The sequence below is a fragment of the Myxine glutinosa genome, chromosome 5 (genome assembly GCF_964187855.1).
Source record: "Myxine glutinosa chromosome 5, kmMyxGlut1.1, whole genome shotgun sequence".
In the NCBI taxonomy this organism is placed as follows: Eukaryota; Metazoa; Chordata; class Myxini; order Myxiniformes; family Myxinidae; genus Myxine; species Myxine glutinosa.
In genome coordinates, this window is record NC_136265.1 from 41180190 (window position 1) to 41194195 (window position 14006).

General features: G+C 43.5%; 1 protein-coding gene and 2 long non-coding RNA genes across 3 annotated transcripts in view; 2 read left to right on the top strand and 1 right to left on the bottom strand.

The window, feature by feature from the left end:
- Positions 1 to 14006, top strand: part of LOC137427639 (uncharacterized) — a 49706-nt gene that overhangs the window by 11774 nt on the left and 23926 nt on the right. The gene's annotated exons all lie outside the window — the stretch shown is intronic.
- The window catches only part of LOC137427640 (gem-associated protein 5-like), an 87800-nt gene that overhangs the window by 7031 nt on the left and 66763 nt on the right, over positions 1 to 14006 (bottom strand). The window contains exons 18-24 of the mRNA XM_078777949.1: positions 10062 to 10181; positions 9826 to 9924; positions 9286 to 9423; positions 6103 to 6250; positions 5847 to 5966; positions 696 to 906; positions 262 to 528 (exon numbers count right to left, since the gene is read on the bottom strand). Coding sequence (XP_078634075.1) covers positions 262 to 528; positions 696 to 906; positions 5847 to 5966; positions 6103 to 6250; positions 9286 to 9423; positions 9826 to 9924; positions 10062 to 10181 — 1103 coding nt within the window. The remainder of the gene's footprint in view (positions 1 to 261; positions 529 to 695; positions 907 to 5846; positions 5967 to 6102; positions 6251 to 9285; positions 9424 to 9825; positions 9925 to 10061; positions 10182 to 14006) is intronic.
- On the top strand, positions 10967 to 12477 carry LOC137437339 (uncharacterized). The gene is made up of 4 exons (XR_010986466.2): positions 10967 to 11494; positions 11582 to 11710; positions 12142 to 12265; positions 12415 to 12477. It is a non-coding gene; the product is annotated as an uncharacterized LOC137437339 (long non-coding RNA).

Sequence of the window (14006 nt, forward strand, 5' to 3'; positions counted from 1 at the left end):
TTCTGCTGAGGTTCTACCATGTTCTCCCCTCCACGTTAGAATTTAAAGCACAAATTCGATAATGATCAAATATTGGAATTTTTGGTTTCTGAAATATGCCTTTTGTTTCACTTTAAGTACGCGAGTTAAATAAATAAGTTTTACGAGATAGATCTTAATTTCAAGTTTGACAATGGGAAAGGGACAGCCAAAGCCCACTGCACCCAGTGGTTTATTCCCAAGTAGTTTCCTTGCAATTCCTGAATCACATTATTCAATCACCTGTGTGCGCATCATCAAGCTTGCGCTCGCCTGTGAAGATACAGCCAGCTGAGAATACAACTTCTGCTTCTGCTCAATATTGAGATCCTCAACACCAAGATGGTGTCTGAAGACATCAATAAGTGCGTCGAGCAAATAAGAGTTGGAGACGGTTTCCACCCAAGGATTCCATTGCGTGTCATCCTCGAAATTGGACATTCCCAGAACTCCCGTTTGAGAAAGGTAGTGATGGAGCAGTTCCTGAGTGCAGAATACCAAAGCATGTTCCTGCAACAACAATAACATAAGATTACAGTCAAGCCAAGATCACTCTCATACGTTCCATCAGTGTAACAAACCCAAAAGCCTTGTTGGAAATCTGAAATCTACTCCGCAGTCTAAAATCCAACTTCTGTTCTTGGCTCAAAATAGGCAAGCGTCGTGAGAGATTAGACCTTGAGGCCGTCGTGTGGTTTCAACGCAGCTTGAGCACCAGACCAATCGTTGCGGTTCACCATCTCATGGGCACACCGCAAAGCGAACGCTGCAGCCAGTTCGCCGAGGCCAGTGATGGAGGCAACGCGTGAAGCTGCCTGCAGTGCAGGTACATCCCCTTTTCGGCTAATGGCTACCGCAGCATCGTATGGAGCTCCACATGACAGGTAGCTAACAGAAGAAACACGTAGAGGAACTCTTATGAACTCATATCACATTAATTGGCAATTCGATTTTACATACAGTACAGTATCTCAATCAAACAAACTTTGCATCAGCGGCACAAATGCACCTCTAACAAAAGATAGTACCTGCCATGTGCTGCATTCAAAAGATTGCGGAATAGTCCATGGGCCAGATGAAATGTCGGTACCATCTGAGCGAGCAAAAATCTATGGGTACCAAGTTATTGGTTGCGTCAATACAAGTAACTTGTTCTTCCTCTAGAAGGGAAATGGATGTTGCACCTACCATGCATCTGAGAGACGATTACATGGTGCTTTGCGTTCGACAAGCTCAACTATGCTCGCTTCCAACCCTCCTACTATACAACAGATGTCCCGACTGTTTATCGACCATCCAGAAGTACGTGTACACTTCATGCAGGGTGGATTATCTGTTGAGCTCGGCATTAGAAACATATTTGGACGAATCCTCGTGGATCAGACGATCGAAGAGACTTAACAAAGACACTGACACCTGGAGGAACTAAGCGATTCAGCCTGAATCAAGGAGCTGTCACCAGATACTACCTAACACCAGAGTACCGCAGCATGTACCTGAGGTGGCTAAGCGACATGGTAGGTCAAAGTGGGCTCCCAGCTGAACCACCCAGATCTGCAGCTACCTAAGATGAGGATGACATCCGATCCTTGGTTGATCTCATGGAAACTAGCTGGCTGAATCCACCAAGTCCTGATCACGCAGAGTTTATCAGCTTCTCAACCGCAAATGTTGCTCCACCAGATGTTGCTAATGATCTTCTCAAGGCTCGCAGGGTAGGAGAGTACGCATACCAGCATTTAAAGCAGAAACGACTGGAAACAAAACCGCCAATTGCACATTTCCACGACCAGATGACAAAAAAAGAACTTAAAAACATTCTCCCACATCGGAAAGAAACCAAGCAGCCAAGCGCAGACCAAACAAGTAGTTCTGAAGGCCGACAGGAATCTGTTTGGACACGTGATCATAATTGCCCAGAGCCGAGAGCTGCACACGAGTGATGTGTTGGCTCACCCCCTGGGACCTCTACCATGGGCCAATGGTGAAGGATCTCTATGGAGCACAAACAAAGCAGCATTTGCCAGAGTGCTGGAGAAGTGTTTCTCCAGCAGAAGTAATCCTCGACTACTGTCATTGATGGAATGATGGATCGACGTAGTCTTTCATGCTTATCGAGAGATGTCCATTAAATATGCAGAAAAGTGCAGCAGAGGTGCATGCATCTAGCCTTACAGTTCAAGAGCATCGCACAAGGCCGCAACATCCAGCAGTGAAGGAAATTGCTCCGCAGCTCTTGCAACGAAGCAAGTTTAATCAAGAACCCATTGGATTAGTAGAAAATGCCCAAATGCAGGGAGAAGCTGGAGGACAAGTTGCTCTAGGTAATCTGCGAAGAAGTATGCTACAAGCTTACCAAGCAGCATTAGGAGGAAGTCACAGAACTGCAATCTACACAACAAGAAGCGGACACCCACATGCTTCTATATGTACTGCATATGCAGCAGAGGCCGGTTATAATGCTGTGGTGATCACTGCTGAAGATACAGATGTCCTTGCATTGTACCTTGGCCTCAGCAACGACATTCAGTGCCGTGTATCAGAAGTGTGGAACACAAAACCGTGCACGGTTTCTTGACATTTGAAAGCTTGCCATTCTAGCATCAATGAGTTGCGGCATCACGTCTTCTGTGCTAGATGGGGAGAGGTGGAGTCCAGCCAGCTTCCACGATGTGAAGACTGCCTCTTCATGTAGTCCTCCATGCCAATTACCAAGCTGCTATTTGGAGGCGCTGCCTGCAAAGTGGACCCTTTGCACCACGTCCCATGGGGGTGTGGTTGGATCACAGGCAATGATGGGAATCTGCTCATTGAGTGGATTCATGGTTCACCAGATGCAGTGCTGCAACGGCTCTTCTGCTGTGCGATCATGCAAACTACCAGACTGCACTACTTGCCTCACCAATGGTCTGAAGTGCACAGATATATCCATTATAAATTCAAATTAGATCATCTATCTATAATTCCAGTAATCTCTGTCTGTACGTTTGTACGTTTGTACGTTTGTCTGTGACCGCTGTTTCTCGACAACCACGGGTCCGATATACTTTTAACTTGCCAGGTATATTGCTGGGGACCCGAGGATGTGCCTTTTCAAGGTTTCATATTAATCGGACAATTACTTACCGAGCTATGTCCAAAAAACGATTCAACCAATCAGAGAGCAGCGAACGATCGCGTGTGCCGAACGTGGCGGGCACACTCTGCCTCGGATGGCACATTTGAGAGCGTATTCATTTATTTCACGTTTGCAAACTATGTTGGCGTTAAACTATGTTTTACAACTAATAAAAACGAATTTGCGATTCATTCGCTTTCCTGCGCGTTTGTGCACGCGATGGCGATTTCTTTACCAAACTCCGGAAGCCGTTCGCTTTGGACCAAACCATTGCATGTAAATAGAGGGGGGGGATTGTCACCACTCGCAAGCCGTTCGCTTTGGACCAAACCATTTCATGTAAATAGAGGGGGGGGATATAATTTTAGATATAGATATAGTACGGGCATGCCCTAGTACATAATAAATTCTATAATTCGGCCGCCGCGTTGGGGTAGGGAAAGGAAAAATCCTATAACTTTAGGTAAAAAGTTGTCGATTTTCGTTAATTTTCCTTCACTGCAATCTACAGATATTGTGTACTCTAGTTCAGTACCATTGGGGCACTTATACATGTTTGGAAAACAATATATTCAACAAAATCGACAAATAGTGCATCATTTTGCTTCAGCCATATGGAGGGTGGGTACTGGGTACATTCAAGATACTAGGGCATGCCCGTACTATATATAAGCTAGTAAATGCCCGTACGTGGGTGCCCGTTCCTTGCCAAAAAAAAAAAAAAAAAAAATTTGTGTAGGGGTGTGTGTGTGTAAACATCCTAGGGCGTGCCCGTACGTGGGTGCAAAAAAACATGCGTGCAAACAACAACAACAAAAAAAAAACTTTGAAACCACGTGGCAGTAACGACCACAGAACCCCCCCCCCTCTATTTACATGAATGGTTTGGTCCATTCGCAACGACCACAGAACCCCCCCCTCTATTTACATGCAATGGTTTGGTCCAAAGCGAACGGTTTGGTCCATTCGATGTGATTCGATGATTCGATGTGAATGGTTTGGTCCATTCGCAACGACCACAGAACCCCCCCCCCCCTCTATTTACATGAATGGTTTGGTCCATTCGCAAAGCCAAAGCGAACGACCACAGAACCCCCCCCCCTCTATTTACATGAATGGTTTGGTCCATTCGCAAAGCCAAAGCGAACGACCACAAACCCCCCCCCCCCCCCCCTCTATTTACATGAATGGTTTGGTCCATTCGCAACGCCAAAGCGAACGGCGAACGGCTAAATCGCCATAGCTCGGTAAGTACTTGTCCGATTAATTTAAAACCTTGAAAAGGCACATCCTCGGGTCCCCAGCAATATACCTGGCAAGTTTCAAGTATATCGGACCCGTGGTTGTCGAGAAACAGCGGTCACAGACACACAGACACACAGACACACAGACACACAGACACACAGACACACAGAGATTACTGGAATTATAGATAGATGACGACGCCCAATAAGCTGCCACTTTGTAATGGTTATCACACTAAAATATCATCCATAGATATACACCAATTTTAAAAAACCTAAACTATAATTTGCCCACCGAAATGGTACTGATGTGTAATTTCTGGTCTGGGCCCATGGACGAGAAGAAGAAGAACGAAATGGAAGTACAAGAAGAAGCACAAAAATAAGCAGAGGCAAAATAGGAAATAAAAGCAAAGGGAGAAGAAGCACAATAATAATAATAATACCAAGAAAGAGCAATCAGAGATTGCAGACCCTCGCCAGGATGCGTTTTAGTGTTTTAAGGCTTTTGTGTTAAAACAAACATGGCGGCCAAACCACATGACCGATGACGTAATTATTATTCCCCCCCCCCCCCTCCCCCTCCAATTTATCATAGATGACACTCAATAAATTTCATCTTGATCGCATGAAGTTTTGTACTTGTCGAATTATGACGTCATAATGGAGGCACCTATGACATCATCATTAACATATGTTATTCCCCATGAAGAGTTCTTTACAATGAGCCATGTCGCAATTCTTTCTATGCAGCACTTTCGGAGATATAGAGGGGCAAAACTTTTTGGTTTTTACAAGATGGCGCCCGTACGTGACATATGACGTCATAATTATCATTAAAAAAATTATACAGGTGGAGTTGCACCTATCGTGAAAATTTCCTGTCAATCGGACCAACGGTTGCAGGGAAAATCATATTTATTCTGTGTGGACAAACAGACAGACAGACAAACAGACAAACGGACTCCAATGCAATACCCTCTCCTTTGGCGAGGGTAATAATAATAATATTATTATTATTATAATAATAAGCAAAGTTTACTTCATGATAATCTGTCATCTGCACGATTAATAAAATATTTAAAATTCACGTTTGGCGTTCCCGACTGAGCACGTAGCTAATATGTCTGATTCTAGGAAACAAAAGTTTAAAGGGATTTGTAAATCCTTCGAAGTTTACAGGCCCGAACAAGCACGATGCAAAATGCTGGCGCAGATGTGGCTTTAGAGTTCGGCTAGATATTGCTAGGCCATGTTTACATTCAGCAGTTGTTTCTGGTCAGAGGTCGCGACAGCGCAGTGTGCGCCATTTTGCTTCAGCAGGATGCGGCACCTTGCATCAACGACCGATACATCAGCTGGGAATTCGTGTTGATGTACAATACAGCAAATTATGATGAAAGCTTCATTTGTACAAAAGTACATTTTAGCAGACAACTCGTTATCAAGGGACAGATTATACTGACCATTTTGCTGCCAGAAGGTGGTGTCCTCCTTTCTCCAGGCTTAGGGCCCATTCCGTCAGAAGTTCGCCGATGCAGGGATCGGACGGAAGCAACCGCAGCCGCGCCACTGCCAAAGCCTCCCTGCACCAATCACATTGCCAGCAAACAAAACCTGTAACTGCATTAGTTGTCACGCACTTGGTCCTCTTACCCGCTACACTCCCATATCCGCTTCCATTATGCATTACTTCCGTACTCGATTCCACGTGCAGCTTACCTGTACAAACGGTTTGTTCTGAGTATTCCAATGGCTTCGTGCACACGGTGAAGAGCCAACAGATACGTGGCTGCCTTTGTTGGCTGATCTTGTGCACACAGCTGTTGCACGTACAACTCTGCGGCACGCACCCAAACCCGATAACCCACTGCACACAGACACACAAGCAGGGCTGGCTTTCAGTACTAGAATCGCACATTGTCCGTTTACCTCGACATGAAACGTCTTCGAACTAGAACGGCACTCGGTAGAGCGCATACCTCTACCAGGTTGAACAGTTTATGTTTTGGATCACACTGATAGGCCGGATCTGGATTCGGACCTGAACCAAAATCGAATTGGCTTGTTCTTGTCACCTAACCAACTCATCCACACAGTTTCGTCCAAATCCGTTCACAACTTTTTGAAATTTCATGCTACATATCGTTTCTCGCCTGATCTCTCAATGGTGACGAATCACTTAAAAATAAAAAAAATCCTCGTATCCGAATCCATATTCAGATCTTCACCAAAATCGAATTGATTCATCCTTGTCACACACCCAACCTGTCTACCAAGTGTTGTTGTCCGCATCCGTCCACAACCTTTTGAGATACCATGATAAAAAAATTTTTTTTACCACCTTTAGAGGCCATTTTACCCCGCAAAGCGGGGGTTGGCCTTTTTCGGACACCGTGGTTGTTGTTGTTTTTGTTGGTCCCCTTTTTGAAGCAATGTTTTACGGCCGGATGCCCTTCCTGCCGCCAACCCTGTTTGTCGCCTTTTTACGACAAGCAGGGAATTACCAGTGAACTGGTACTCAATTAGCCGACCTCGGAAGGATGACAGGCTGAGTCAACCCCCCTGGCGTTAATTCAGCGATCGACCGGGATTCGAACCCAGGATCCTCGGATCCTAAGCTGGCACCCTAGCCGCTACACCAACACCAGGCTTGTGATAAATAGTCGTATATCGTTTTTTCCCTATCTCCCAATGGCGAAGAATCGCATTTAAAAATTTTCAGATGCAGATACGGATCCGGATCTTCACCAAAATCGAATCATTTCATCCTTGTCACATACCCAACCTCTCCACCAAATTTCGTCTGAATCCGTCAAATTTTTGTGATATACTGTTCACAAACATACAGGGGTGAAAACATAACCTCCGTCCACCTTCGGTGTTGGAGGTAATAAGATACAACAGCCACACTCTCCCTCCCTCCATGCATCAGCTGCACATCATCACCTCAGAATGGATGATGTGCACCTGCTTCTAGCTTACCCAAGTTTTCAAGGCAATATACAGGAAAGGTAAGCACAAAGAGGCCGCTAATCCATTGCACCGACACAGTATCCACTTCCTATGATGCATGCAATGCTTCCCCAAGTCTATTCATTCATCGACTTAACTTGTCTCCACAACTTGAGGAGATTACAACTTAAAACACTTGTAACATAGCGAGTGAATTTAAAACGCGATGATGTCATAGGTTGTCGTCAGGAATTTTCACCTCCACCACCGAGGGTGGATGGATTTTGGTTAAGGTCAGGATGCAGATCCGGCCCATCATTGGGATACAATACTGTAACGAATTTGAGAAGTGTAACGGTTTTGAAAAGTGTAACAATTTTGGAGGAAGTGTAACGAATATGAAAAGTATGGTTTTGTTGTGTGTAACACCCTCGTAATGTAAATAATGGTCGCAGCCGTCCTCCTAGTTAATTCCATGAAACTTACACACAGGCCACGATATATCTTTTTAAATAGTTTATTTCCTTATTCTATGTAGGCTAAATATGTGTTTCCCACTAGATTGACTGCATTGTATCAAACGAAATAAGCGTAGGCCCCTCCGATGATCCATGGCAGCTCAAGTGCCAGGGATTCCCCCACTTGAGCTTTCACAGCAACCGGCTATTGCAGTACTGAACTGCTGTGCAACGTGACGGCGCAGTACCTGCAGCTGCTGACCGGTTTTCGCCATTTGCGGCCATTACGAACAAGGGGAGTGGCTAGAGAAGACGGGTCGCCCCCCTCGTCATAGGGGGGAGGAGTAAGGCGGCCCCGCTCATCCAACCCAGAACAAAGGGTTTGGCTAAGAGAGGGCGGAGCGGGAACCCCCGAGAAAGTGCGCGAAGGTTCTGTGAGGAAACCAATATAAGTCGCCGCGGGACGCACGCACTCCACCCTCTTGCTCCTCTTGCTCTTGCTCCTCTTGCTCTTGCGTCCTCCAAGCTCTTGCTTTGACCCCGTCCTCTTGCTTGCTGTCCCTCGTTGTTGCTGGGGAGAAGGAAGACGCCTGAACGAGCAGGTGTGTGCGAGCCATCGTGCGACCAGCTGCGCTGCAGCTAAGGGGGCAGCTAAGGGGCCGCAGGCCACGAAAAGGACGCGCCAGGCAGCAATCGACGCTGGACCCTCCATTGCCTCCCAAAAACAACCATCCATCCTCAAGCCATACCTGCCTGCAATATCCCCCGTGTAAGTGTCCTAATGTCCTAATCGTTGTCCTGGGGTTAAGTAAATAGACTAGTATAAGCTAACGATGCAATGTGTGACTGCTTCTTCCATCCATTGCTTGTAAATAATTTTGATCGCTCCTTCTTTTTGCTTGTGTGTATAATAAATCCTGTTATTCCTCCGTACTCTGTCTTCTTCTCTCTTCCTTCTCGTTCGGTCGCTTTAGAGGTTTCCAAATTGAATATCTGTGGTGCGATCTGGTCAACGTTGGGGGAGTCGGGCCAATCGGGGATCTTGTAACGGTCGCGGTGGACCATCCACTCGGCCCAAAGTAACATCTAAACCGCGTCCGTAACAATACATATACTGTTTAGCCTGGCGGATGTATGTGTGCGTTCTAGTTTAAAAGGTGTTCTGGTTGTTGACATTTTAACACCTGCCTCACGAGGCTGCGTCTTCAGGTAAAAATCCCATGTATGTATAATGTTGCTTTGGTTGTGTCCTAACATCTCTGTCATTCATATATTCTGGGAATTAACTCCTACTTCAGCCTTGTGATCTGACTGGGTATGGGTTGAGAACCTGAAGTCACAGCCTTATGAGGCAAATGCTCAGATGGGATCAACAACCAAAAGACCTTTTTAAAATAGTGACTGTAGATGTGCAAAAAAAAAAAAAAGAAGAAGAAGAAGAAGAAGAAAAAGCAGCATATAAACATTCGAAGAATGAAAAAGACGATCGTACCCATTGGAGCCAAAGAGATCAGTGTGTCCGTCATCTGATTGCTATCAGCCGCTTCTTGAATGGTCTTCAGCAGGTCCCCATGCCACACGGCCAGCTGGTGGTGCTCTTCATGGTGGCCGTTCAGGATTAACGAGGACCCTGCAAGCAAAACAGATTTTTACGTTTCACCGGCGGTTTCCATATCTGCTAGATCTACATGGTCCTGTATGTTACACTTGTAAGTCAGTTTGTTGTTCCCATCTGAGCACATAGCTCATAGTACTGGGATCGCAAGTTCAAAAACTGAGCTACCTTTACGACGGACACTTTTGTTCGTGTAATCTTTACCTTGAAGAGTAGTTAAGATGTCCGTGCGGTTTCATAACCATGGATAATCTACACCTGCCTCGTGATGAGGAACGCGACTCGATTCATCGGAGTTTGTGAACACAGTTCATATAAAGTATGACAAAGAAGCAGATTCTGCAATTTCTTGGACAATGAAGCCATATATACGTCGCGTTGGTTGACTTTAACAAAGATCCGCAGAAAAATGTTCACCTTCTTGTTGTATCATCGATTGGGCCATGTCATGGTCGACAAACAATCCATGTCGGATGCAATTTCCCGATGTCGACTGAGCAGTGGTAGAGGAGCCTGCTGTGAAATGGGAGTGAGGGGGTGTGTATGGGAAGTAATGCATTTAAAAAAAATATTTAAACAACAACAAAAAAAACATCTATAGAAAATGTTTCACTTGATTTATCCAAATTTCAGGCACGAGCAAAGAAAAATACCTTCATTATACAACATCTGTGCTAACACCGTGCAGTCTTCCTGCAAGTCGACGTTCCGCTGTTCTTGTAGAACAGTCAAATGCAGGTTTGACCGAGGCTTTCTCCTTTTCCTCCAGCCATCTGCTGCCACGACATACTTCTATGGTAAGACACTTCAAGGCAAAGATCGATGGATGCGATAGATATAATCATCGAATGGTGTAAATGGCGCACGCCTGTATCGGGTACAGGTTGGGTCAACCAATCAACATCTGGTTATTTAGACTTGAGTAAAGCATCAAGAAGATTGCTGTTAGCCATGATGACGTCATAAACAAGAAAAGTCACAAATTGATGTATATTTATGGTAAGGTAGTTCTGTAGCGTTTGCCCTATGTATTTGTGGGGAGTTTTTGGTAGGCGGTGTTGTGAGCTTCGCTGTCTTGCAAATAACGCCGTTTGTGTTTTGTATCAACATAGTCGTGATCATCCAACACGAGTCTAGCCACGTGTGAAGCAGACAAGGTTCGAGATCGGGACCGGCCGAACATGCATGCGCGGTCAAAGCTCCGCCCCTCTCCCGGGGGAGGGAGTCACACGCCACTGCCCGAGCCAATGCAAGATGAGAGGAGAATATACGTCACGTGAGTAGTGTAATAATGTTGCTTCTGGGACACCTCCGTTTAACATGGGAAATCCCTATCTAATGTCATTTACCCCCTTGTCTTTTTCAAAAATCATAAACACCTCTATTTCTCCCACCCTCATCTTTATGAACCTTTTGTCTGTAGTACCTATCCTTAATGTTGTTCATTAGACCACTCAAACACTACAAATATTTGTTTTCTCTTATAGACCTATCATCCTTCTTCTACATATCATCTGGCAGATTAATCTTTGACCCATTCACTTCCATATTAATTTTTCCCCTCCCTCATTGCCCCTAAACACCTCTATTTCTCTCACCCTGTTCTTTACGAACCTTCTAACCTTTTGACATGTTATCCTTATTCATTAGACCACTTAAACAATGCTGTGTGAACCTGTGATCCTTCTGACCTTATGGACCTTTTAACCTTTTACTCTTAATATCATCTGGTGAATATGGCCCACTCAAACAACGACCCTACAAATATTTGTTTATGCGTGGGAAATAATTTAATTCTCCTCCAACTTCCATCACCATACTCAAACCTTTTTTTATTAATTCTTCGCTTTTGAGAAATGACGTTGTTTCAATGACTTGGATAACTTCCCAGAAAGATTTCATTGTCTTATTTCCTGTTATTCACACACGCTCAGGGCTTCCCCGAAATGACTGCATGTCGTCATTTCAAGAAAATACATTTTGTTCATTATAAAAGAACGTGTTCAATTCAATTTTGATCATTGGGGATCGACATGTCTTACTACTCCATCCTTTACTCTGATAAAGAAGAAGAATACTCACCAAGGTAAGTTTCATTTAAAATTAAAGTGTTTAAAGCTTTGTATGGGATTAATTATACAACAAATGACTTAATATTCCTTTATCTTTACAGCAATGCGAATATCCTGGCAGAAGTTCAAACTGGTTGGAATGAAAATACTGCAGAATCTCAAGAGTTGCAAAACGAAATGAACTTGAACAACCTGCCTGTTTCACCATTCTTGGAAGATTCATATGCAAGGTAAGATACTAAATATTAATACATTTGTGTTAAACGACGCTGCCTTAGTGTGTGTGTGTGTGTGTGTGTGTGTTCGTGTGTGTATGTGTTTGTGTGTGTTCGTGTGTGTATGTGTGTGTGTATGTATCTGTGAATGTGTGTGTGTATGTGTATGTGTGTGTTCTTGTGTGTATGTATCTATGAATGTGTGTGTGTGTGTGTGTGTGTGTGTGTGTGTGTATGTGTGTGTGTATGTATCTGTGAATGTGTGTATGTGTTTGTGTGTGCGTTCGTGTGTGTATGTGTGTGTGTGTATGTATCTGTGAATGTGTGTGTGTATGTGTATGTGTGAATGTGTATGTGTGTGTATGTGTGTGTATGTGTGTGTGCGTGTGTGTGATGTTTTGTCAAGCTTACTTCAACATAGTAATTTCTCCTTATTTTGTTTGCAGCCTTGAAGACCAAAGCTTGGAGTGGGACGATTTTGATTTTCCAAAGAGTGGTTATTTCCCGTCAACATGTGGTACCCTAAATTTTCAACTCGACCACTTGAACACAAAGCTCGATTTTTTAGAGGTATGTATCCCAATATCCTCATATCCTTGTGTGTGTGTGTGTGTGTGTGTGTATGTGTGTGTGTGTGTGTGTATGTGTGTATGTGTGTATGTGTGTGTGTGTGTGTGTGTAATATTTTCTCTCCCCTCTTGTCCTCTTGCCTTTGACAGAAAGAGATTCCAAACCTGAAGATATCTGCTGCTGTTGAAACTACCTTTGTCTTATGTTGGGAAGAGATTGATGATTTGTGCTGGGAAGAAGTTGAATGTATAATACCTCAAGGAAAATGTTTTTGTAATATGAAGCTTTTGTTTAAAATATTATTTATATATATATGCTTTGTCCAGAATTATTTAATTATTAATTACAAGAAAAGAATAAAGGTTAGAAGGAAGGGGGTGCGTTCCCCCACCCTTGATTTCCCCCATCCCACCCCTCCCCTCCCCTTGTGTGTGTGGGGAAGGTGGGGGTGGGATGAGGGGGGATCAAGGGTGGGGGACGCACTGGGGGTGGGGGATGATGGGTGTGGTCTGTGTGGGCGGGGTCTGTGTGGGCGGGGTCTGTGTGGGCGGGGTCTGTGTGGGCGGGGTCGGTGTGGGCGTGGCTTATGATTTTAATTTATTTAAATTTTTTTTTATTACCACTAATTAAATTAGCTAATCTGGGTGGGGTGAATAGAAATGTTGTTTAATGAATTATTAGCTTTGTTTTTTGTAATTCTTGCGAGTAAAATGAACCCAAGATTTCCTCTCCATTTAAATCATATAATTTGTAGGTCCAAGGGACTGTATCCATTACATCAATGATTTTAAATAATTCACGAGTCCATTTTTGTGTATAACCTTTCTCAAAATGGCTTTTCCATTTGTATATCCTTACCATATCACCAACTTTGAACTTGGGCTTTCTCAAATTAATCTCCTTTTCATATTCTAATTTTGTAAATGTTTCTGATGGTTTTGATTTTGTTGATGAATGAACTGTATTGTTGTAATCATCTACAATATCCTGAATTAAATACACCCATTTTTGAGAACCGAGTTGTGTGAATTTTTTATATAATTTCTCTTTCAAAGTACGATTAAAACGCTCAATAACAACTGCCTTTCCTTCATTAAAGGTGCTGTATAATTTAATACCCTTCCCCTTAAGAAATTTCATGAATATTTTGTTATAGAACTCTGTTCCCTCATCAGTCCATAACTTCTTTGGTTTCCTTTTATCCCGATCAAATATTAGCTTAAAGGCTAACATTAAAGTATCACCCCTTTTATTTTTTATAGGGACAACCCAGGCAAATCTACTCCTCAAATCAATAACGGTTAAAGCATACCTGTATCCCCTGTCATTATTCAATTCAATTAAATCAGCGGACCATATGTGGTCGGTGTATTTAGAATAAACCTTCCTTCTTTTAAACTTTGTGATTATAGGTTTGTGTAATTCTTCAGCCAAAAGCTCCTCAGTCTTGATGACATCATTAGAGCCTAATAGTTTTTTGAGGAATAACCAAGACCAAGTTTCAATTTAGCATTTATCAAATTTCTCACAATAAACCTATCAACTTTCTCTCTCAACGTTGGATTTTGTATCAAAGACAAATTATACAACATTTCGCTGTCGGCTTTATGTTTTTCAGTCAACGTAGTGGTTTTCCCATAAGCAATATCATGCTTCATACACACTTCGTCAACCCTATTTGTAGGTTTAGACCAAGGTTTAGGATTGTCAGCCTCATCTAATCTTTTATCCAAGTTTGTTC